The sequence below is a fragment of the Microcaecilia unicolor genome, chromosome 1 (assembly GCF_901765095.1).
Source record: "Microcaecilia unicolor chromosome 1, aMicUni1.1, whole genome shotgun sequence".
In the NCBI taxonomy this organism is placed as follows: domain Eukaryota; kingdom Metazoa; phylum Chordata; class Amphibia; order Gymnophiona; family Siphonopidae; genus Microcaecilia; species Microcaecilia unicolor.
Window position 1 is genome coordinate 7,854,054 of NC_044031.1, and position 26,249 is coordinate 7,880,302.

The 26,249-nt window shown below is 47.4% G+C and overlaps 1 protein-coding gene across 1 annotated transcript in view; it reads left to right on the top strand.

Annotated features, from left to right (window-relative positions):
• The window catches only part of LOC115460711 (oocyte zinc finger protein XlCOF6-like), a 57,598-nt gene that overhangs the window by 25,480 nt on the left and 5,869 nt on the right, over positions 1–26,249 (top strand). Inside the window, exons 3-4 of the mRNA XM_030190478.1 lie at positions 19,556–19,684; positions 19,798–20,772. Of these exons, the coding sequence (XP_030046338.1) occupies positions 19,556–19,684; positions 19,798–20,772 (1,104 nt within the window). The remainder of the gene's footprint in view (positions 1–19,555; positions 19,685–19,797; positions 20,773–26,249) is intronic.

The window sequence follows — 26,249 nt, forward strand, 5'->3', positions numbered from 1 at the left end:
ATTGTTTAAAATGTTTTGTCTTTAAAAAATAAAATAAAAAGTTGTAGTGTGATCGACCAAGTGAAAAGGTACCAAAAGTGGGGTATGTGACTTATTTATATCACAAGATGGAGGGATATTATATGAAAGTATTTAACCCCAGAAATCACATACCTCACTTTAGGTACCTACAGTTTTTAACATGAAACACTGACCATATAGTACTCAAAATTTTCACAAATGAAAGTTCCTTAGTGTCCCTCCGGATGAACCCAGAATGTGACTGATGGGTTGTGCACACTTTCCTGCAGAGAGTCAATAAGAGCCCTTGTTAACTAGAACTAGATTCAATATTCTCAGTCTCCAGCAGATGGAAGGTGTTGAGCCCTTTAGTCTCTTTTCTCTCTGCTCTCCTTTCTTTCTTTCTGGTTTAATAAAAGAAAAAAAAAAGAAAGGTTATTTAGGATGGAGAGTATTTCTATTGCAGACTAGGTTTTATTTTTAGGGTTTATTATTTCTGTGTACTGGTGTCTCTTGTTGTATCTGGAGGCTTGGGCCCACAAGGGTCTCTCTAAGCCTGGGGGTATCAAACTCGGGTGGTCGGGTCCCTCCCCACAATCCCTCAGGGCTGTGTGTGGCTGTGGGTTGGAAGCTTGCCTCAGCCTCTTCGAGGGAAGAATGTTTTGAGGCCTGGGAGAGACAGCCGCATTAAAAAAACAAACAAACCCGGAATCAGGTGCGAACGAGCAGGACAGCTCTGTTTCTGCCTGTGTTTGCGGTGGTATTGATTTTTCTTGTAGCTCTAGGCCTCGGTTTCGGATTACCGCTTGGAAAAAAAAAAGCCACTCCAGCGCTTCAGAGGACATCGTGATGGCAGAGAAACTCCGCCATTGTGCTGTTTGCCAGCGGCAGGGTATTGCAGCTAGCAGTGTCCATAAGTAGTACACCACCGTAGAGATTTTGGCAGAGGCTGGTCCCTCTTGCTTCGCTTCCTCTTCAGTGTCCACGGCGCAGGACTTGGGGGTTGGTAAAGATAAATCACCGGCTCCCGTTTTGGCAGGAAACACCGCCATTTTATCATCTCAGTCTGTGGTAGAGGAGCAGCCTGCTTCTCCGTAGCTTCATTCACCAGAGCACTCAGGATTAGCTCTTCCGGCGTAATCGTGGCTGCTGGAGGGGGATTTCACTCCAGAGTTTGTCCTGCAGATGTACAAGGTCTTCATGTTGTAGAAGTCAGGTCCTCCAGCCCCTTTAGGTGGGTGTTTAAAGAAGCAAGAATTCTCAGCAAAGCGTCCTAGGGGATCCTGGGATCTCGAGGAGGATCTAGTTTCGGAGCCAGATCAGGAGAATGCCCTCTCTGCAGGGCGCTGATTATTTAGGAGAAGGACTACTTTCTCAGGACTCCAGTCCAGTGGACTCAGGTACAGAGTCTTTACTCCCAGGTGAGGATCCATCGGTGTTCAGAATTTTTCACAAAGAATTACAGGAGCTTATTTCTTTGGTGGCTACTAATTTACATTTTGAGGAAGAGGAGCCCATGGCTGTGGAGGGCCATAAGGTGGATCTCCTAGTGAAGGGCATTAGAAGACCGGATAAGACCTTCCCTATGCACCAGGATATCAGAGATATTATTCAGGCTCAGTGGGATGTGCTAGATTCTCCTTTTTGGCTTGCTAGGTCTATGGTATGTCTCTGTCCAGTCCCTGATTCAGACAAGTCCCTTCTCAAGTCTCAAGTCTCCAGTCTCCAGTAGTAGGTGTGGTGGTCTCAGCTGTTACTAAGAGAAATACTGTACCGGTGGATGGAGGCACGGCTCTTCAAGACATTCAGGATCGACGTATGGAGGCTTTGTTAAAGAGCAGTTTTGATGTCTCCGCTTTGGTGGTTCTGGCAGCTATCTGTGGTTCCTTGGTGGCTAGGGCTTGTTTCCGCTGGTCTGAGAGATTCTTGGATAGAACTTCAGATGATTTGGCTTTGATAGACTCCGAAGTGGCTAAGATTGAGATGGGTTCCACCTTTTTGGCAGATTCTTTGTACGATTTGCTGAGAGCTTCTTCTAAGTCCATGGCCTTGTGTAGCCACAAGGCGCTTGCTTTGGCTGTGGGGCGGATGCAGCTTCTAAATCTACTACTACTACTACTTAACATTTCTAGAGCACTACTAGGGTTACGCAGCGCTGTACAGTTTAACAATAAGGACAGTCCCTGCTCAAAGGAGCTTACAATCTAAAGGACGAAATGTCAATTTGGGGCAGTCTAGATATCTTGAATAGAGGTATAGTGGTTAGGTGCCGAAGGCGACATTGAAGAGGTGGGCTTTGAGCAAGGATTTGAAGATGGGCCGGGAGGGGGCCTGGCGTATGGGCTCAGGGAGTTTATTCCAAGCTTGGGGTGAGGCGATGCAGAAAGGGCGGAGCCTGGAGTTGGTGGTGGTGGAGAAGGGTACTGAAAGGAGGGATTTGTCTTGAGAGCGGAGGTTGGGGGTAGGAACGTAAGGGGAGATGAGGGTAGAGAGGTAAGGAGGGGCTGCAGATCGAGTGCATTTGTAGGTTAGTAGGAGAAGCTTGAACTGTATACAGTACCTGATCGGAAGCCAGTGAAGTGATTTGAGGAGAGGGGTGATATGAGTATACCGGTCCAGGCGGAAGATAAGACGTGCAGCAGAGTTCTGAACGGACTGAAAGGGGGGGATAGATGGCAAAGCGGGAGGCCAGTGAGGAGTAGGTTGCAGTAGTCAAGGCGAGAGGTGATGAGAGAGTGGATGAGAGTTCGGGTGGTGTGCTCAGAGAGAAAAGGGCGAATTTTGCTAATGTTATAGAGGAAGAAGCGACAGGTCTTGGCTATCTGCTGGATATGCGCGGAGAAGAAGAGGGAGGAGTTGAAGATGACTCCGAGGTTGCGGGCAGATGAGATGGGGATGATGAGTGTGCTATCAACTGAGATAGAGAGTGGAGGGAGAGGAGAAGTGGGTTTGGGTGTGTGTTGGAGTATAATACTTATGATATGATACTTATGCTGATCCAGAATATTTTGTTTTCTGACATGCAGAATGTTTATTTTGACCTGTTGCTACCAGAATATTTGTTTGACAGGTTGCTACCACAACGCTCCGTTGCGGTGGGTAACTCACTACAGGACTGTGCTGAGAAACAAGTCCAAAGGCTGGTATTTTCATCAGAGGGTACCTAGGAGAGAGGAATGCAGATTGGCCACTCATTGTTGTGTTCTAGGCACACTTGTTTGTGAGCTGTTATAAAAAGAGGTGAAGCCCTGGCTGAAACAGAAGCTCTGTACCTGGTTTGAGGGACGCCTCTATCCAGTGTGGAATTGTCCCGCAGAATCTCTGGGCAGTCATCGGTGCTTCCCCCATTGCTGTTACAGCTCAGATGAAGGCTACAATCCTGTGGTGATGTATGTATACTGCATAAGAGTGTTATGTAATATGTGGGTGCCTATTGATGTGTGAACTGCATAAGAGTGTTATGTAATATGTGTGTGTCTATTGATGTGTGAATAAAACAATCTTTAAAGCAATATCCAAACCCTGGATTTGCTACAGGGTGGGAAGACAATAAGCTCAGTCTTGGACAGGTTCAGTTTCAGGTTGCGGTTGAACATCCAGGCAGCAATGTCAGATAAGCAGGCCGATACTTTGGCCTGGGTTTCCGCAGTGATGTCTGGTGTGGAGAGATAAAGCTGGGTGTCGTCAACATAAAGATGATATTGGAAGTCATGTGCTGAGATCAGGAAGCCCAGGGAGGAGGTGTAGATCGAAAAAAGAAGGGGTCCAAGGACAGATCCCTGAGGAACTCCAACAGAGAGCGGGATGGGGGTGGAGGAAGAGCCATGCGAATGTACTCTGAAGGTGCGGTGGGAGAGATAAGAGGAGAACCAGGAGAGGACAGAGCCCTGGAACCCAAATGAGGACAGTGTGGCAAGAATTAAATTATGATTGACAGTGTCAAAAGCGGCGGATAGGTCGAGGAGGATGAGGATGGAGTAGTGACCTTTGGATTTGGCAAGGAACAGGTCATTGCAGACTTTAGATAGTGCCGTTTCAGTCGAGTGTGGGGGGCGAAAGCCTGATTGAAGCCGATCGAGGATGGCATGAGAGGAGAGAAAGTCAAGGCAACGGCTGTGAACGGCGCGTTCAAGTATCTTGGAGAGGAAGGGTAGGAGGGAAATGGGGCGGTAGTTGGAGGGAGAGGTAGGGTCAAGTGATGGTTTTTTGAGGAGTGGTGTGACTACAGCATGCTTGAAGGTGTCTGGGACAGTTGCAGTGGAGAGAGAGAGGTTGAGGATATGACAGATGGGAGGGGTGACAGTAGGAGAGATGGTGTTAAGTAAGTTGGTGGGGATGGAGTCTGAGGAACAGGTGGTGCATTTCGAGGAGGAAAGAAAATGGGCGGTTTCCTCTTCAGTGATATCAGGAAAAGAGGAGAAAGAGGCCTGGGTTGTTTGGTTGAGGGAGTGGGTTATAGGGTGAAGAGGAGGAGATAGTTTGGTAGTGAATTCAAGGTTGATCTTCTGCACCTTGTCGCGGAAGTAGCCAATGATTGAGGAGAGAGTGAGGGGGGGGGTGGGAGCGGAGGGCACTTTGAGGAGGGAGTTAAGGGTGGCGAAGAGGCGATGAGGGTTAGAGCTGAGGGAATTAGTCAGTTGGGTGTAATAGTCCTGTTTGGCGAGGAATAGGGAGGACTGGAAGGAGGAAAGCATTAATTTGTAGTGAATGAAATCATTGTGGGTGCGAGATTTCCTCCAGAGGCGTTCAGCCGATTGGGCGCAGGAGCGAAGGTATTGGGTGCAAGGGGTCAGCCAAGGCTGGGGATTAGTACACCTTGTGGGACGGGAGATGGATGGTGCAAGGGCGTCCAGAGCAGAGGAGAGAGTGGCATTGTAAGTGGAGATAGCCTTGTCAACAGACTCGGAGGACATGATGGAAGGGAGGAGATCAGAGATACTAGAGGATAAGGTGGGAGGGTCGACAGCCTGGAGATGCCTGGAAGTAGTGGTTACTGTTGGGCGGGACTGAGGGGGAGGGTGATGAAGTGTGAAGGTGATCAGCTGATGGTCAGAGAGAGGAAGAGCTGAGGCACATTGGAGGGTGAGCAGGTAGAGGAGAGGACGAGGTCAAGACCGTGGCCCGATTGGTGAGTAGGGGTAGTGGAGCTCAGTTGGAGGTTGAAGGAGGAGGTTAGAGAGAGGAACTGAGAAGCGTATGAGTCGGATGGGTTATCAGTGTGTATGTTAGTCTCCAAGAATGAGGGATGGGGATGAGGGCTCAAGAAAAATGGAGAGCCAAGCATCGAAGTAGGTTTGGAAGGAAGAGAGGGACTTATCAGGGGGGCGGTAAATGACTGCAATTCTGAGTGGCAGCGGGATGGAGTGAACTTCGAAGGATGAGAAGCAGTGAGACTGCGGTAGGAGGAGAGGTTGAAAACTGCAGGAGGGCGAAAGTAGTAACCCGACGACGCCACCGCGGCCAACTGGGCGGGGAGAGTGGGAGAAAAGATAACCTCCATGGCATAGGGCTGCGACTGAGGCAGAGTCGTCAGGGGTGAGCCAGGTTTCAGTTAGGGCGAGCAGTTGAAGGGAACGTGAGATGAAGAGATCTTGGGTGAAGGAAAGCTTGTTGCAGACCGAGCAGGCATTCCACAGGGCACACGAGAAGGGGAGGGAGAAGGGGGGGGGGGGAAGAGGGGAATAGCGATGAGATTGGAGACATCGTGCAAGCGTTTGCATGGATGAGACGAGGACAGGTATGGGGGACCTGGGTTGGGATTCATCTCGGAACTCCCACTCCCGTATTATCACATCACTCATACCTTTACTCACAGAAAGTTATATACCATATGACTTCATGTCTTTTTATCGCCCCTAAGCTACCATTGTTTCCTTCCAAAGTTGCAATGCCTATGTTCCATTATTACATCCCTTAACGACACCTCAATTGTTTCGCTTAACCCTGCATAATATAATCCCTAACTATCTGTAACAAATTGTGTTTCCAACATTCAACTCATATTGTAAGCCACACTGAACCCGCAAAAAGGTGGGAAAATGTGGGATACAAATGCAATAAATAAAATAAAATAAATTGATGTCTCCCGCGGATAGCAGGAGAAGGAGCAGGAGAGTGCGGAGGAGGGTGGGGGAGGTAGGGCGACGAAGGCGACGAAGACGGGATGCGCATAAGAGGAATGGGGAAGGGTTCATGGCAGGAAGGAGCTTCTAAATCAAAGTTGAGTAAATTCCCGTTTCAGGGATCCTTTCTCTCTGGAGAAGAGAGACAAGTTAGCCCACAGTCTGGGTGATACTAAGGTGCCTCGACTTCCTGAAGACAGGCCTAGGGCATTGAGTCGTGCCCGGCTTCCTGGATGAGGTTGGGGACGAGATTTTCATTGGTATAGGGCAGGTAGAGTGGCTCTGGTTCAGTGATCCCACTTCTTTCAGAGAAATGTCCTTTCGAGGGGCTTGCAGGGTAGGCAGAGAATCAGGAGCTTCTCTCCCATTCACAGCCCGTCCTGCCCAATGAAGGTTTCCGGGTCCAGCCTCTGATTCCTGTGGGAGCACGGTTAATACAGTTCTATTGGAGGTGGGCCCAGATTATCTCCAATCAGTGGGTGCTGTGGAGGTTAGTCGAGATGGGTACACCTTAGTTTGCGTGGCATCTTCCAGATGTCTTCCTGGAGTCTCCCTGTCATTCTTGTCTGAAGGTGGGCGCGGTCTGGGATACTCTGAAAAGACATCCATCTTTGGGCTATTTGGCCAGTTCCCTCCTCAGAGATAAGACAGGGTTGTCGTTCCATTTACTTTTGTCATCCCAAAAAAAGAAAGAAGGATCTTTCCGACCGATTCTGGATCTCAAGGCTGTCAATCGGGCCCTCAAGGTCACCAGTTTTCGTATGGAGACTCTTTTTGTTCAGTCATAGTGACGGTCATGTCTGGGGAGATTTTAACTGCACTGGACTTAACAAAGGCCTATCTGCACATTCCGATTCAGCCCATGCACCAGCGTTTTCTTTGCTTTGCAGTTTTGGGCAAGCATCAGTTTTGGGCTCTACCTTTCGGACTCACTGTGGCCCTTCGCACATTCACAAAAGTTATGGTGGTGGTAGCTGCAGCTCTCAGGAAAGACGGTATTCTAGTTCGTCCCTACCTGGATAATTGGCTAATCTGGGCAAAGGCATATCAGGAAAGACTACAGGTAACAGCTTGAGTCGTTCAGTTCCTTCAATCCCTCGGTTGGGTGGTCAACTCTCTCAAGAATCGTCTGGTTCCATCTCAGTCCGTTGACTACGTAGGGGTCTCCATCGATACAATTCAGGGTTGAGTGTTTCTTCCCCAGACCAGGATTCACAAGTTGTAGGCTCAAATTCAAGCATTTCTGCACAGGTTGGTACCATGTTCAAGGGATTATCTTCAAGTTTTAGGCTCCGTGGCGGCGACGATAGAAGCAGTGCCGTGGGCCAGGGCACACATGAGATCTCTGCAGAAGTCCCTTCTGTCCAGATGGTCTCCGCAGAGAGATTCCCTACAGGTGAAATTGGCATTGTGAGCTCGGGAGTGCAGCAGCCTCCATTGGTGGCTTCGGACAACCAACCTGACCAAGGGGGATGCCTCTGGATCTGCCAAGGTGGATTGTAATCACAACGAATGCCAGCCTCAGGGGCTGGTGAGCTCACTGTCAAGGACGGTATGCAAAGAGTCTGCGGTCTCAGCTGGAGACTTCCTGCATGATCAACCTCTTGGAGACCAAAGCAGTTCGGTTGGCGCTGGAAACCTTTGTTAGTCGGTGAATCGGTACACATCCTTTTAGACAATGCCACAGCGGTAACTTATGTCAGTCAGCAAGGAGAGACGAGGAGTCACCTGTTGGAACAGGAAGTGGCACACACACTCTAGACCCAGGAGAATGGGCTGTTGGTGCAACAGCATTTCAAGCAGTTGTAGATCACTGGGGGGGCTTCCGGTCATGGATCTATTGGCCTCAAATCTCAATGCAATAGTACCTCAATAATTCAGTCAAAGAAGAGATCTTAAAGCGAAGGGCGTCGATGCTCTTCTCCAGCCTTGACCGTCTGGGCTTCTGTATGTTTTTTCTCCTTGGCCTCTTCTGGGGTGCCTAATTCAAAGGATTGCAGCGCATAAGGGTCTTGTAATCTTGGTAGCACCGGAATGGTCCCGCAGGCCTTGGTTTGCTGATCTCATGGTCTCCTAGTGCAGGGCCCTGGGTTCACTCAGACCCGGCTTGATTTTATCTTATGGCTTTGCTCTTGAGCAGGCTCGGTTGACGAAGAAGGGTTACTCTGCTAATGTGATTGCCATGATGCTTCAGTCGCATCGTCGTTCCACTTCTCTGAATTATATCAGGACTTGGTGAGTTTTTTTGAGGCATGGTGTACAGATCTGGACATTTCTCCATTTCGTGCTTCAGTGGCTGAGGTCTTGGATTTTTTACAGTGGGGTTTTGATAATGACATGGTACTAACTTCTCTTAGTGCCACTTGTGGCCCTGTCTTGTTTTCGGGGCCGCATTCAAGGAAAGGCCTTGGCTAGCCATCCGGATGTTTCTTTGTTCCTTTGCAGAGCGGGTCTCATTTGTCCTCCTTCTAGTGCCATCTTTCCGGCTTAGGACCTGAATCTGGTTCTCTCGGTTCTTACTAGGTCTCCCTTTGAGCTCTTGGCGTCCTGTTCTCTGAAGGATTTGATGCTCATGACAGTATTTTTGGTAGCCATTGCTTCATCAAGGAGAGTATTGGAGTTGCAAGCATTTTCTTGTTGGTCTCTGTTTTTAGAATTCTGTAAGGATGGGTAGTTCTACTCCCTGCCCCTTCCTTTCTCCCTAAGGTCTTGTCGCGGTTTCATTTGTCCCAATCAGTAGTTTTGCCTGTTTTTAGGTTGTTCCTCCAGATCGAAGGATCAGTGATGTTTTCAGTACCTAGATGTCAGGAGAATTCTTAATCACTATTTGAAGACTATGGAGGAATTTAGACGACACATCGTCTGTTCCTGCTGATTCGAGGTTCCCGGAAAGGCTTGGCGGCTTCTAAATCCACTATTTCTAGGTGGCTTAAAGAGATTATTACTTCTGCTTACCCACTTTCCGGGAAACCTATACCAGAAGGACTGAAAGCCCATTCTACCAGAGGCCAAGCTGCATCATGGTCGGAGTGCTTTTTGGTACCTCCTTTAGAAACCTGTAAAAGCAGCAACATGGTCCTCCTTGCATTTGTTTATTAAACATTACAGATTGGATGTTCAGTGTCGTTTTTGGTGCGAACTTAGATACTGCTTTGTTACTTCCCATCAGTCACATTCTGGGCCAGTCCGGAGGGACGCTAAGGAAGGAGAAGTTAGTTCTTACCTGCTAATTTGCTTTCTTTTAGTCCCTCCAGACTGGGCCAGATCCCTCCCTGTTATTTGAAGTGATGAAGTTTGATTTTTTTTTTTCTTTTGGGTTTTTGGATATCGGATAGAGCTGCTTTATTTATTTATTTATTGCATTTGTATCCCACCTTTTCCCACGCATTTGTAGGCTCAAAGTGGCTTACAGAGTGTGGTTATGACATAATCATTTCGTATTAACAGGTACATTTCTTATAGTTTGAATGTTGTTAAGAGAAGATACGCATAATCGTTTCCTGATGACAAGTACAATTATTGCTGTTTAAAATTGGGTAATGGAGGATAGACAGGGAAGTGTTAGGTCAGTTAGAGGTGAGCTGTGGTGATTGTGTGAACTGTTGAAGTGGTTTGTAGGCTATGTATTTTCCTTGTATGCCTTTTGGAAGAGATGAGTTTTCAGAGATTTGCAGAAGTTAGTTACTTCGTCACTAGCTTTCATGTCTGTAGGAAGATCATTCCACAGCTCAAGTAGGAAAAGGTGGTGGCGTGTGTCAGTTTGTATTTCAGTCCTTTGCAACTGGGGAAGTGCAGGTTGAGATATTTACGGGAGAATCTTTGTGCATTTGTAGGTTTGTTGTTGTTAACAACAACAACAACAAAAAAAAAATGTTCAGCAAGTATATTTACTTTTGCAACAGGCACATTAGGCAAGAGGCACACGCTCGTTGATATGTCTTTGGTGGCTGCTCAAGTTTCCCGGTTGCACAGAGCACAACCCATCAGTCATGTTCTGGGCCAGTCTGGAGGGGCTAAAAGGAAAGCAAATTAGCAGGTAAGAATTAATTTCTCCTTGCCCCTCCAAACTTGTCTATTCTTAATCTGTCATTTGCAACTCCACTTTTGGTACCTTTTCACTCAGCAGGTCAGATATAGAAATAGTTTAAAAACTAATAACATAAAACAAATGTAAGGCGGTGTGCTTTTTTTGCCTTGTTTTCTAGGGTGTTGTTTTTATAGCTGTACTTTACACGAGAATTTGTTCTCAAGTTGTGGCACTTTGTGTTTGAATTTGTATCTCTCTGCTTTTATCGTGAAAGACCTTGTTTTGAAGTAATAAATAAATAAATAACCTTAGTTTTAAAAGAGAAAAAAAAAGGATTCGATCCAGTGCTACAACTTATATCAAGTCCATGCTACAAGGGGAGAAACAAAAAAATAGAAACCCTTTGAAATAGCTAATTGCACCTGATAACCCTGTGAGCCCCGTCACAGTGCGAGCATTTCTATAAAGATGGAGCCAACATTTAGGGCTCCTTTTACAAAGCTGTGGTATTGATTTCTCCCCCTGCCCCCCCCCCCCCCAGTTAATGAACATCCAGTTCTACTAGCTCTACTTACAGACTTTGCTCCGCAGTACACTTACTATTACGGATTCTCTCTCTCAGGAGCAGGCGGTAGAGCTTCGCTAGTTGGCCAATAAGCAGCTGGAGTGTAGGAAATATCCGGCCAGGGGCGCATATGATTTTTTTGATATGGCATCCAGGCTCTCCACCATGGGTGTGGGGATGTGCGGACTCTTAATGGCTATGTTTCTCTGACCTGGAACCAGTGGTTCAGGCGAGGCTATTGGACATTCATTGCCGAGGTGACAATTTGTTTTGAGATAAGGTGGAGGAGGTCACTGACCACATCAAAAAGCATACAGACACCCTCCAAACTCTCTCTCGGCACTCTCCAGCTGCAACCTTCTCCTCCCAGAGGTTTATGAGTGGGCCTAGGTGGCGGCCCTATTATTCATACAGGTGTAGGTACCCTTCCTCCGCTTTGGTCTACCCAGAACTCTCAGGCACAGCGTTCTAGGCCTCTCCAGCCACATCCAGCAGGGGATGAGCTTTTGACTGGCTCTAGGAGAGCATATTCACATTCAAAGTAGCCCTTCCAGACAGCTTACTACTACTACTAATCATTTCTATAGTGCTACTAGACGTATGCAGCGCTGTACACATTATATGCAGGTAGTTTCTCTGTCCCTAGAGGGCTCACAATCTAATTTTTTTTGTACTTGGGGCAATGGAGGTTCAAGTGACTTGCCCAAGTTCACAAGGAGCTGCAGTGGGAACCGAACCCAGGTTGCTAGGATCAAAGCCTGCTGCACTAACCATTAGGCCACTCCTCCACTCCTTCTAACCGGTGGGTTCTTCAGATAGCCCGTCTCAGTTATTCCTTGCATTGGCGTCGGAGACCACCAAATTGTCCACCGAAACCATCGTTCATCAGCTCTCAGCACAAGCAGGTACTTGTAGTGGAAATCTCCATTCTTCTAAAGACAAGCGTGGTCGAGCCTGTGCCACCAGGCGAAGAAGGAAAGGGATTCTATTCCAGGTACTTCCTTGTGTCCAAGAAGATGGGAAGATTCCTGGTCATAGCAAAGTTCATATGATTTCCCTGGGCACCCTTCTGCCCATGATCAGGAAAATGATTGGCTATGCTCTCTGAATTTAAAGGATGCCTTTACTCACATCTCGATACTTTCTTGTCACAGGAGGTATCTCAGATTCCAGATAGGGAAACACCACTACCAGTACCGCATTCTGCCGTTTGGCCTCACGTCAGCTCCCAGGGTGTTTACCAAATGTCTAGTGGTAGTAGCAGTGTACTTATGCAGGCTGGGAGTGTATGTGTTTCCCTATCTGGATGATTGACTCATCAAGATCACATCACAGGAGGGGGATGATGACAAAAGTCGATGAGCCTGTTTGGGTGTTGACTAGGTTTCATCGTAAACTACCCAAGTTCCTCTTTCTCCCAGTCCAGCGGTTGGAATACATAGGAGCCCTGCTAGATACGTTGCAGCTTCAAGCTTTCCTTCCTTAGGCAAGAGTAGAGACCTTAATGACACTCGCCTCGCAGGTCCAGGTCAGCATGCAGGTAACAGCTTGGCCAATGTTGAGATTAAAGGACCACATAGCCTCCACGGTGCACTCCCTTGACACATCTCCATTTTGAGAGAGGCTCAGTGGACCCTAGCTTCCCAGTAGTCTCAGGCAGCTGAGAATCTGGCGGATGTAATCCGGATTCCTCCAGAGTTAGGCTCATGCCCTTCTCTGGTGGACACTACAAACCAATTTGACAGAGGGACTACTGTTCCAAATTCCAACTGTTCTTCAAAAGGTTTTGACCATGGATGCACCCCACCTGGGATGGGGAACTTATGAGGATGGGCTTCACACCCAGGGGACTTGGTCTGCTTGGGAAACAGATGTCTGCATCAACCTCCTCGGGCTCTGGGCCATTTGGAACATTCTAAGGACTTTCAACGATCAGCTACAGAACCAAATTGTTCTCATTCACTCTGACAATCAGGTTGCAATGTTCTGTGTGAACAGGCAGTGGGGTACAGGATCCTACCCCTTGTGTCAGGAAGCAGTGGGGATGTGGCATTTTTACCCCCTCAAACCTTCTTCAAAGATATGCACCTTTTCCGTACCTCAAAAAAGACATAGTGGAATTGGAAAAGGTGCAGAGAAGGGCGACAAAGATGATACAGGGGATGGGACGGCTTCCCTATCAGGATGAGCTGAAGAGGCTGGGGCTCTTCAGCTTGGAGAAAAGGCGGCTGAGGGGAGATACCGTATGATAGAGGTCTATAAGATAATGAGTGGAATGGAACAGGTCGATGTGGAGTGTCTGTTTACGCTTTCCAAAAATACTAGGACAAGGGGGAATGCGATGAAGCTGCAGTGTGGTAAATTTAAAACGAATCGGAGGAAATTTTTCTTCACTCAACGCGTAGTTAACCACCTTTTCCGGCAGCGAATTCCAGCGTTTAAGGCGGTTAACTAGCGGACTTCAAAAAAGGGTTGGATGGCTTCCTGGAGGAAAAAGCCATAGAATGTTATTAAATGGACGAGGGAATGCAGTATTTCTAGGATGGGTGGGACAGATTGCTTGTTCTTCTGGCCGCTGTCGGTGACAGGGTGCTGGGCTCGATGGACCCTTGGTCTGTCCCAGCATGGCGATGCTTATGTACTTATGTATATCGCCATCATCCCCTTTCTTCTTCTGCTCTAGCATCCAGTGATCATGCCCCAGCTCTTCCCTTATACCCCCTTCCATGGCATCTACACGTCTCCTTCCTCCCCAAATATTCATTTTCTCTTCCTTTCCCCATTGCCCTAGCATCCATCCCTCTTCTTCATTTCCATCGTTGTTGTTGTTATTACATTTGTACCCCGCGTTTTCCCACTCATGGCAGGCTCAATGCGGCTTACATGGGGCAACGGAGGGTTAAGTGACTTGCCCAGAGTCACAAGGAGCTGCCTGTGCCTGAAGTGGGAATTGAACTCAGTTCCTCAGGACCAAAGTCCACCACCCTAACCACCAGGCCACTCCTCCATTGTTGCTACTATTTGAGATTCTACATGGAATGTTGCTATTCCACTAGGTCGGCCCTTGCAGATCACCAATGTGGCCGCGCAGGCTTCTGCTTCTGTGAGTCTGACGTCCTGCACGTACGTGCAGGACGTCAGACTCACAGAAACAGAAGCCTGCTCAGCCTTCTACATGGAATGTTGCTAGTGGAATAGCAACATTCCATGTAGAATCTCCAATAGTAGCAACAGAATCTCCAATAGTAGCAACATTCCACGTAGAATCTCCAATAGTAGCAACATTCCATGTAGAATCTCCAACAGTATCTATTTTCTTTTTGTTACATTTGTACCCTGCGCTTTCCCACTCATGGCAGGCTCAATGCGGCTTACATGGGGCAATGGAGGGTTAAGTGACTTGCCCAGAGTCACAAGGAGCTGCCTGTGCCTGAAGTGGGAATCCAACTCAGTTCCTCAGTTCCCCAGGACCAAAGTCCACCACCCTAACTACTAGGCCACTCCTCCACTCATCGTCCCCTCCATATGCCCTTGCTTGCAACGCCTCTTCTTTCTCAGTCCCTGTTGCGTCATTACCACTCTTCTCCCACTGCCACTTGCCAGCATCATGCCCCAGCGTCATCCCCAAGCCCCAGTTTCAAACCCAGTGAAATGAAAATAAGATTACACCTTTTTTATTGGACATAACTTAATACATTTCTTGATTAGCTTTCGAAGGTTGCCCTTCTTCGTCAGATCGGAAACCCAGTGAAAGAATGTACTAGTCATTCGGCCTCAGCCCCCTCAGCATTCTATATGTGGAAATGATCCTATTATGGACGCCTTTCACGTCTGCCTTCAGCTGGACTTGTTTTTTGCTATTTTTAATTTACTTATGTACTCCAGGGAGCAGAGAGAGGTTGATTTTTACATCGTAACTACAAGTTCAACCCTGCTCTTCAAAAACAATGCAGCCGGTCTCTACGTGGACACTTCTGGATCCCAGCACATAAACAAAGTATCTAAAATGTGCCTTTTTCTGTGTATTTGCAAATGATGATTTCAAATAATTGTATTTATTATCATACTAACCAGAACAATGATAATGCAGCAAATAAAGAAAAAATTGTACAAGTGTTTTCAGGAAGGCTGCAAGATGGAACCAATAACCAATTCTGTATGTCTAGAAATTAGAGACATGTGAAAATGGAAGGACTAGAGAGGAGTGGGAGGGAGTGAGGACTAATCTTTCCATTCCAGCAATTCTCCAAACTTTAACCAAAAACGTTTGGAAGGTAAAAACCGGGTCTTTCCGTTTCTGTGCAGTGCAAACTTTGGCTGATAAGCGAAATGCTATGGAGGCATTCCAAGGAGGATTAGACCTGGGTCTAGTGTCTGAATAACTGGGTAATGGAGAACTTTTCTTCTTCATACGTGCAGTTTTTCACGATCTTTAAGAAGCCAGTTTACCGTTACATAAAAGTACTTTTCAGTATCAATTTTAATTACCTGTAATATTTTTTTTTTTACTTATCTTTTCTCTCATTAATTTATAATTGATTGCCACTCCTGTCTCCTGTATAGAAAAGGTGGTTGGGAGGCGGGGCTGGTGGTTGGGAGGCGGGGATAGTGCTGGGCAGACTTATACGGTCTGTGCCAGAGCCGGTGGTGGGAGGCGGGGATAGTGCTGGGCAGACTTATACGGTCTGTGCCAGAGCCGGTGGTTGGGAAGCGGGGCTGGTGGTTGGGAGGCGGGGCTAGTGCTGGGCAGACTTATACAGTCTGTGCTAGAGCCGCTGGTGGGAAGTGGAATTGGTGGTTGGGAGGCGGGGCTAGTGCTGGGCAGACTTATACGGTCTGTGCCAGTGCCGGTGGTTGGGAGGTGGGGCTGGTGGTTGGAGGCAGTGATAGTGCTGGGCAGACTTATACAGTCTGTGCTAGAGCCGCTGGTGGGAAGTGGAATTGGTGGTTGGGAGGCGGGGATAGTGCTGGGCAGACTAGTACGGTCTGTGCCAGAGCTGGTGGTTGGGAGGCGGGGCTGGTGGTTGGGAGGCGAGGATAGAGCTGGGCAGACTTATACGGTCTGTGCCAGAGCCGGTGGTGGGAGGCGGGGATAGTGCTGGGCAGACTTATACGGTCTGTGCCAGGGCCGGTGGATGGGAGGCGGGGCTGGTGGTTGGGAGGCGGGGCTAGTGCTGGGCAGACTTATATGGTCTGTGCCAGAGCCGGTGGTGGGAGACGGGGCTGGTGGTTGGGAGGCGGGGATAGTGCTGGGCAGACTTATACGGTCTGTGCCAGAGTCGGTGGTGGGAAGCGGGGCTGGTGGTTGGGAGGCGGGGATAGTGCTGGGCAGACTTATACGGTCTGTGCCAGAGTCGGTGGTGGGAGGCGGGGCTGGTGGTTGGGAGACGGGGATAGTGCTGGGCAGACTTATACGGTCTGTGCCAGAGCCAGTGGTGGGAGACAGGGATAGTGCTGGGCAGACTTATACGGTCTGTGCCAGAGTCGGTGGTGGGAGGCGGGGCTGGTGGTTGGGAGGCGGGGATAGTGCTGGGCAGACTTATACAGTCTGTGCCAGAGCCGGTGGTGGGAGACAGGGATAGTGCTGGTCAGACTTATACGGTCTGTGTCAGAGCCGGTGGTTGGGAGGCGGGGATAGTGCTGGGCAGACTTATACGGTCTGTGCCAGAGCCAGTGGTGGGAGGCAGGGATAGTGTTGGGCAGACTTATACAGTCTGTGCCAGAGCCGGTGGTGGGAGACAGGGATAGTGCTGGGCAGACTTATACGGTCTGTGTCAGAGCCGGTGGTTGGGAGGCGGGGATAGTGCTGGGCAGACTTATAGGGTCTGTGCCCTGAAGAGCATAGGTACACATCAAAGTAGGGTATGCACAAAAAGTAGTACACATGAGTTGTCTTGTTGGGCAGACTGGATGGACCATGCAGGTCTTTTTCTGCCGTCATCTACTATGTTACTATGTTTTGTCTGGCTTTATATATGGGAAGATATTTGTTCTTTTTTTTTTTTGTCTGGTTGTTGGGAAACGATTTAGAAGTTGTGTTTTATGTTTTTATCTTAGCTGTGCTCAAGGGTGCTGTCAAGTGTTTTGTATATTGAAACTACATTGGAAATGTTTTTCAAGAAGCAAGATATAAACATCATATTAAATTAAACATGAAGCTGACAGAGGAGGGTAAAAGAAGTAGAAATGGAAGGGTGGGGGCGAGTTGATATGGTAGAAGAGGCTGAAAACAGGAGTTAGGAAACTCAGGCCGGCACTGAAAGCAGGAAAGCTTGGGGGGAGTCAGGCTGGCACTGGATAAAGTCTGATTTATGGTTACTAAAAATTATTTAATGTCTGTTTTCATATCCAGCAGAAAATGAAGTGACAGAGGAAGAAGTGAAGGAGACAAATAGAGAAGGACGTCCTTTAAAATGGAAACTGCGCCCAAGACGTGTCAGTATTTCCCAAGGGACAGAGAGGGGAGAATCTGTCAGAAGTCGGCAGCAATCACAGAGGAAGCAGAGAGACCGTGCAGGAGACTCGCCAGATGGAGTCACTGAGTGTGAAAGAAGTGACAGGGAGCTCACAAACATCCCTGAGCACCAGAGACACCCGAGAGCAGACATACCCTCCCGAAATAATAACAGTGAGCAAACGACCTCTAACTTCCATCACAGAGAGGGGAAACGGAGGAAATCTCTTGGAACAGAGAGGACAGACCCCTTAGAAGGGTTTTCTAGGTCTCATGAATGCACTGAATGTGGAAGAGGCTTCCTGTCTAAGGATTCACTCACAGGTCACCTGAAAACACACACAGCAGCAGCAACAACATCTGGAGACGTTACCCCTGAAAGCTCTTTGGTCTCTCTTTCATGTGCTGAATGTGGTAAATGTTTCAATAATAACCTTTCCCTAAGAACACATCTGAAAATCCACACAGGTGAGAGACCATTTAAATGCACTGAATGTGGAAAAGGCTTTCTTGGGAAATCAAACCTAGTGAAACATTTTAGAATCCATACTGGTGAAAAACGCTTTCCATGTACTGAATGTGGGAAATGTTTCAGTCGGAAGCATTCCCTGAGAACTCACCAGAAAATCCACACAGGTGACAGATCATTTCGATGCACTGAATGTGGAAAAGGCTTTCTTTGGAAATCAAACCTAGTGAAACATTTTAGAATCCACACTGGAGAAAAACGGTTTTCGTGTACTGAATGTGGGAAACGTTTCACTCACAAGTCTTCTCTGAGAAATCACCAAAAAATCCACACAGGTGAGAGACCATTTCAGTGTACTAAATGTAAAAAAGGCTTTGCTTCGAAATCGAGACTGATTCAACATTTTAGAATCCACACTGGAGAGAAACGCTTTTCATGTGCTGATTGTGGGAAATGTTTCAGTCAGAAGCATTCCCTGATAACTCACCAGAAAATCCACACAGGCGAGAGAAAATTTCAATGCACTGAATGTGAAAAATGCTTTGCTTTGAAATCAAGACTGGTGGAACATTTTAGAATCCACACTGGAGAACGTTTTCCATGTGGTGAGTGTGGGAAACATTTCAGTCAGAAGCATTCCCTGAGAACCCACCAGAAGATCCACACTGGAGAAAAACCCTTTCGATGTACTGAATGTGGACAACGCTTCAGTCGGAAGGATTATTTGAGAAATCACCAGAAAAAACACACGGGTGAGATGCTGTTTCAATGCGCTGAATATGAGAAATGAGATTTAAAAAAACAAAAACAAACTAGTGGTACATCAGACAGAACCCTAACCTGTTTGGAGATATAACCTTGTATGAGAAACCCCTTCAGTATACTTTGGTTGGACACAATGAATTTGTTAGACATCAAAGAACCCACATTGGAGAAAGAGAGTTTCCATGCGCAGAATGTCATTAAAAATTTGCAAGAAAAGAAGGCCTTGAAAATCACCAGAGAAGTCACACGGGAGAGAAACCTTTTCTTGGCCTCTGTCTCTGACACAGATCTTTCTGTTGGTTTTTCCTCCGTTTCTCTTGTCTACCTTTTCATCACCCTATAGCTAGAATTTATTTCTCCTTCTTCCAACAGTCCTCACTCCCTCTACATCTGCTTACCTTCCTAGTCGTCCCATTTTCACATGCAGATAACATGAGGAAGGACTTAGCGAAGCTAGAGGAATGATCTGGAATTTTAGATTTAATGCTAAAAAAAGTACAGGGTCATGCATCTGGGCTGCAGAAACCTGAGGGAAAGGTACAGTTTAGGGGGTGAAGAACGTTTGTGTACGAAAGAGGACTTGGTTGTGATCGTATGTGATGAATCTTAAGGTGACCAAACAGGTAGAAAGGCCAGCGCTGAAAGCAGGGAAGCTTGGGGAGAGAGTCAGGCTGGCACTGGATAAAGTCTGATTTCTGGTTACTAAATAATCCTATATAATAAAACTCACCCTCAATGTTCTGAGGACACTGACGTCACTGTCAGGTCCTCCGGGCACTTCCTTCCGGTTCGAAGCCTTCGTGGTGGTGAAGCCACCGAAAACACTGTATTGGGGCCCCGCCCTCGCGTCAAACGTGATGACGTCGAGGGCGGAGCAATGTCAACAGATTGACGGTGGCGACGTGCCGAGGTCCGCAACAACGGCGGACGAAAGCAGACGGGGTGAGTAGGGAGAGGGGGGAGGTCCGGGCGCAACAATGTCAGCAGATTCACGGTGGCATGCCGAGGTCCGCAACAATGGCGAACGAAAGCCGACGGGGTGAGTACGGAGGGGGGGGGGGGAGGTCCGGACGGAAACCGTGCTAGCGCCCGTTTCATTGCCGCAAAAAACGGGCATGTTTTACTAGTAATTAATACTTGTTTTCATATCCAGCAGAAAATGAGGTGACAGAAGAAGAGGCGAAGGAGACAAATAGAGAAGAACATCCTTTAAAATGGAAACTGCACCCAAGACAAGTCTGTGTTTCCCAAGGGACAGAGAGGGGAGAATCTGGCCGACGGGGTGAGTACGGAGGGGGTGGGGGTCCGGACAGAAACTGTGCTAGCGCCCGTTTCATTGCCGCAAGAAACAGGCATGTTTTACTAGTAATTAATATTTGTTTTCATATCCAGCAGAAAATGAGGTGACAGAAGAAGAGGCGAAGGAGACAAATAGAGAAGAACATCCTTTAAAATGGAAACTGCACCCAAGACAAGTCTGTGTTTCCCAAGGGACAGAGAGGGGAGAATCTGGCAGAAGTCGGCAGGAATCACAGAGCGACCCTGCAGGAGACACGCTGAATGGAGTCACCGAGTGTGAGAGAAATGACAGGGAGCTCACAAACATCCCTGAGCCCCAGAGACACCTGAGAGCAGAGATACACTCCCAAAATAATAACAGTGAGCAAACAACCTCTGTCCTCCATCACAGAGTGGGGAAACCGAGGAAATCTCTTGGACCAGAGAGGACCGACCCCTTAGAAGGGCTTTCTAGGTCTTTTCAATGCACTGAATGTGGCAGACATTTTTCTTATAAGCATTCACTAATGGCACACCTGAAAGGACACACTGCAGCAGCAGCATTTGGAGACATCACCCCAGAAACATCTTTGATCTCTTGTCTGTGTACTGAATGTGGTCGATCTTTCAGTCATGTTAGTAACCTGAGAAGACACCAGAAAATCCACACAAGAGAGAGAGCATTTCAATCCACTAAATGTGGGAAAGACTTCCTTTCAAAATCAAAAGTGGTGCAACATTTTAGAATCCACACTGGAGAAAAACGTTTTCCATGTTCTGAATGTGGGAAATGTTTCAGTCAGAAGCATTACCTGAAAACTCACCAGAAAATTCACACTGGTGAGAGACCATTTCAGTGCACTGAATGCGGAAAAGGCTTTCTTTCAAAATCAAAACTAATAGAACATTTTAGAATCCACACTGGAGAAAAACGTTTTCCATGTACTGAATGTGGGAAATGTTTCACTCATAAGCATTCCCTGCAAAATCATCAAACAATTCACACTGGAGAAAAACCCTTTCGATGTACTGAATGTGGAAAATGTTTCAGTCGGAAGAATTATCTGAGATACCACCAGAAAACCCACACAGGTGAGATTCCATTTCAATGTAGTGAAAGTGAGTTTTTGGTTTTGTTTTGTTTTTTTGAAATCTCAACTAGTGGTACATCAGAGAACCCCTGTGGTATAGCCAATGGGGGGGGGAGGGGGGACCTTGGATTTGGGTCCCCCCAAGGTCTGCTAGTTTGGCTGATGAAGGTCCCCAAGTCCCACCAGCAGAAGACTACCTCCAGCGCTGTTCGTGGGCGCACTGCCTGCCCTGATTCCCCACCCCACGCCCGCATGCTTGGATTTAGTGAAATTGAGCATGCGTAAGTCTTCATGCAAGCTATTTTATTAAAACTGAGCATTCACTCATAGGTTGGGGAAGCAGGTCAGGCGGCGTAGCATCAAAACAGCGCTGGTGGGTCCTGGGGGTTTGCGGTGGGGAGGTGGAACAAAATGTGCCTTTCAGAATACTGAATGTGGGAAACAGTTGGTTGGACACAAAGAATTAGATAGGCTTCAAAGAACCCACAGTGGAGAGAGAAAGTTTCCATGCACAGAATACCATAAAAATTTGCAAGAACAGAAGGCTTAGAAAATCACTGGTGAAGTCACACGGCCTGATCGTGACTGAATAGATATGGATGGGCTGGAGTGTAAATTTTAAGGGGCTTCGACGTTAGCTTCAGAACATTTAGTACAGGAACAGTGCTGGGCAGACTTTTACGGTCTATGCCCCGAGAAAGGCAGGGACAAATGAAACTCGAGTATACGTATAAAGTATTACATACCATGTAAAATGAGTTTATCTTGTTGGGCAGACTGGATGGACCGTTCAGTTCTTTATCTGCCGTTATTTACTTATGTTACTATGTAAAAAGGAGAGAGCAGCTTTTAAACTAGAAACGGGGGGAAGGCCGACAGTCGCTCAAAAGCGCATGGTTCAGGATAAGGTATCTTTCAAAGATATCACCAAAACAGGGAAGTTAGGGTATCCTGATAGGTTGCAAAAGAGAACGTAGTAGATCGGGTGTCCTTAAATAAAAATAAAAATCAGACAAAAGATTGCAAATTAATACTGTCAAGTACTACGCATCATGTAAATAGGAACAACAAACATACTTTGAAATGTTTATATGCGAATGCCAGGAGCCTAAGAAATAAGATGGGAGAGTTAGAATATATTGCACTAAATGAAAAATGAGATATAATAGGCATCTCTGAGACCTGGTGGAAGGAGGATAACCAGTGGGACACTGTCGTACCGGGGTACAAATTATATCGTAGTGATAGGGTGGATCGAATTGGTGGAGGGGTAGCATTGTATATTAACGAGAGCCTTGAATCAAATAGATTGAAAATTCTGCAGGAAACAAAACACTTCTTGGAATCACTGTGGATTGAAATTCCATGTGTAAAGGGGAAAAGGATAGTGACAGGAGTGTACTACCGTCCGCCTGGCCAGGATGAACAGACGGATGCAGAAATGTTAAAGCAAATTAGGGACGCAAACAAACTGGGCAACATAATAATGGGTGATTTCAATTACCCCGATATTGACTGGGTAAATGTAACATCGGGACACGATTGGGAGGTAAAATTCCTTGATGAAAAACAAGATCTAAAGGAAATTTCCAATGACATCAACCAAAGTTTCCAGATCATGCATTCATGGGCGGATGCATTTCGGCTGAAACTCAATGCCTAATACTCACCTCTCAACATAAGAACAAATTCACTGCCGTTAACACACCAAACCTGAACCTTCCAATTTCAGACACTCTAAAAATTCTTGGGGTTACCATCGACCGACACCTAACACTCGAGAACCACGCGAGAAACACAACCAAGAATTAAAAAGAGTAAGACCTTTTTTCCCCAAGGACTGTTTTCCGTAACCTGGTACAATCAATGGTGCTCAGTCATCTAGACTATTGCAACGCACTCTACGCTGGTTGTAAAGAGCAAATAATCAAGAAACTTCAGACAGCCCAGAACACTGCAGCTAGACTCATATTCAGTAAAACAAAATATGAAAGTGCTAAACCCCTACAAGAAAAACTACACTGGCTCCCACTTAAAGAACGCATCATGTTCAAAATATTCTCCCTAGTTCACAAAACTCGGTAGTAGAATAAAGGATGTGTTTTACAAGGTAAAAAAATAAAAAAACACAATGAAAATAGGAAAGAAAAAAACCTGAAAGGCACTAAAAGTTCTTTGATCCGGGTGAGTGAGGAGAGGACCAAAAAGACACAGTTTCACCTCACATGGAAAAAAGAGAACTGAGATCGCGTTCACGCGACGGACGGGAAGGCACTCGCCCATGAGTGGTGGAGGACACCTCATGCTTCACAAAGTTCTGCTTTTTTACTTTGGCATAAATGCCGGACTGGGTGACGTAGATCGACGTCTACCCACTTGTGAGAATAATGGAGCCTGCTTGTCCTTGGAAAACGATAATTACAAAAGAATGTAACACCTTCTAACTGATAATTGTAAGCCACCTTGAACTGAAACTTGTTTTTGGATAATGTGGGATACAAGAATGCATGAATAAGCAAATAAATAAATAAATAAATAAAATACTGTAATGGTATTCTCCGGATTTCGAGAAGCCATCTGTTCCGAAGCTCCATTCCCTGATGTAAAAAGGACAACTGTAACATGGATTTCTTTCAAACACCCTTAAAAGAAGGATAATTTAATTTCAAACTACGTTCTGACCTAGCCAAAGAAAAAGATGATGGAAAATCCAAATAATCAAATTACCAGAACCATCACCATGGGAAAATTAGGTTCTTACCTTGGTAATTTTGTTTCCTTTAGTCACAGCAGATGAATCCATTAACTGATGGGTTGTATCCGCCTACCAGCAGGTGGAGATAGAGAACACTGACGAACCACAGTGACCCCCTTGGACGGCTAGCCCCATCTGCCTTCAGTATTTGAAATTTCCAAAGCAGAGTGAAGAAGATAGGTAACATAACATAAACTTTTCTCATAGCGAACAAACGCCCCAGAACCAGAGCAATAACCACACAAAGGAGGGACGAACTCAACCTCCTGCAATAGAACAGCATGTAGAAGCTCTGAGAGCTGGTCTTCAACTCCTCCTGATGAGATACAATATGTGCATGAAAGATCTGAACAACAAAACAAAGTCAGACAGGGAGGGATCATGGATTCATCTTCTGTGACTAAAGGAAAGAAAATTACCAAGGTAAGAACCTAATTTTCCCTTCCTTGTCTTCAGCAGCAGATGAATCCATTAACTGATGGGATGTACAAAAGCAATCCCTACATAGGGTGGGAACAGCCCACGCCGCGCGCCAGCACGTGCGCGTTTTGCTCGTTTCAACATCCAGCCTGTAATGTCGCACAAACGAGAGCTGAGAAGCCCAAGTAGCCGCACAACAGATCTCTTGAAGAGAAAGGACACAACCGTTTCAGCCCACGAGGAGGAAATCGCTCTCGTGGAATGCGCCTTAAACGCTTCAGGCGGAGACCGTCCTGACAGCAAATACGCAGAAAAAATGACTTCCCTGAGCCAACGGGCTATAGTGGCCTTAGACGCCAGGCACCCGCGTCGAGGACCTGTCAACAATACAAAAAGGTGATCAGAAGTCCTGAAGTAATTTGACATCTGCAGACACTGCAACAGAGCCCTGCGGACATCCAAAAGACGCAATTGCCCAAAGGAATCTGGATTATCCTCCCTAGAAAAGGAGGGCAGAAAAATGGGCTGGTTCAGGTGAAACGCTGACACCACCTTGGGCAGGAAGGAAGGCACTGTACGTACCGTTACTCTGTACTCCGAAAACTGTAGAAAAGGATCCCGACAGGAAAGCGCCTGAAGCTCAGATACGCGTGTAGCCGATGTAATGGCCACCAAGAAGACTGTCTTGAGAGTCACATCCTTCTCAGAAGCTCGCCAAAGCGGCTCAAACGGCGAACGCTGGAGAGCCTTCAATACCAGCCCCAGGTTCCAGGCCGGACAAGGCAACCGCACGGGAGGATGGAGCCGAAGCGCCCCTCTGAGAAATCAGGCAATGTCCGGATGAGCAGCAAGGGACAAGCCAGAGACTTTCCCTCGGTAGCATGCCAACATTGCCACTTGCACCCGAAGGGAATTGTAAGCCAGGCCTTTTTGTAAACCATCCTGCAAAAAGTCCAGGACCAGCGAGACCGTAGCCCGCGCGGGTGTGACCTCTTTTGGGACATACCACTCCTCAAACTTACGCCATATCCGAGCATAGGCTACGGACGTAGACCGCTTGCGGGCCTGCAAGAGAGTGGAGATGACCTTGTTAGAGTAGCCCTTATCTCTCAATTGCGCCCTCTCAAGTGCCAGGGATCCTCCATAGTCTCACCGGGCCTTGAACCAACAGGTTTGGCACCAGAGGCAAAGGAAGTGGAGCCTCCACCAGCATCTGACGGAGATTCGCATACCATGGACACCTTGGCCAATCTGGAGTGATGAGAATCACCAATCCTCGATGCAGTCGAATCCGCAGGAGGACTCGCCCTATCAAGGGCCAAGGAGGGAACATATACAGGAGGTCCGAGGACCAGGGTTGAGCCAGAGCATCCAACCCCGCCGAGCGAGGATCTCTCCGTCTGTTGAAAAAGCGAGGGACTTTGGCGTTTGCACTTGACGCCATTAGATCCATTCCGGGAGTCCCCCATTTGGCACAAATCTGAAGAAAAACTTCTTCTGCCAGTTCCCATTCCACTGGGTCGATTTGATGCCTGCTGAGAAAATCGGCTTGCACGTTGCTCTGACCTGCTATGCGAGCTGCTGACAGAAGCTGCAGGTGGAGCTCGGCCCAGTGGCAAATCTGAGCGGCCTCCGTGGCCAGGGCCCTGCACTGAGTGCCGCCCTGATGATTTATGTAGGCCACCGCTATCGTGTTGTCTGACAGAACCCGGACAGCAAGCCCCTTCAGAGACTTGTGGAAAGCCATAAGAGCCTGGAATATCACTCTCAGTTCCACGGGTGTCCACTGACCCTGAGCATAGCTTCTCTGACAATGCGCTCCCCAGCCCAAAAGGCTGGCATCCGTTATCACCAGACACCAAGAAGGAAGCGCGAGCAGTATGGATTGGTGGCTCTCCAACAGGATGCTGCAACAAGGAATGCTGGGCCGCAGGGAGCCACATTAGTCTGCATTAATATTCCTGGGAAATCAGAGACCATTGATGGAGCAGTGCAATCTGCAGTGGCCTCATATGCGCTCTCTCCCAGGGAACCACCTCCAAGGTAGCCGTCATCGACCCCAGCAGCTGGACCATGTCCCAAGCTCGAGGGCGAGGCATCCGCAGGAGCAGACGGACCTGATTCTGAAGCTTGCACCGCCTGTGGTCGGGGAGAAAGACAAACCCCGAGGCTGTGTCAAACCAGACCCCCAAATACTCGAGAGACTGAGAGGGGGTCAGGTGACTTTTGGGTATATTGACCACCCAGCCTAGCGTCTGTAGGACTGTAACCACTCTGGCTGTGACAAGATGATTTTCATCTGC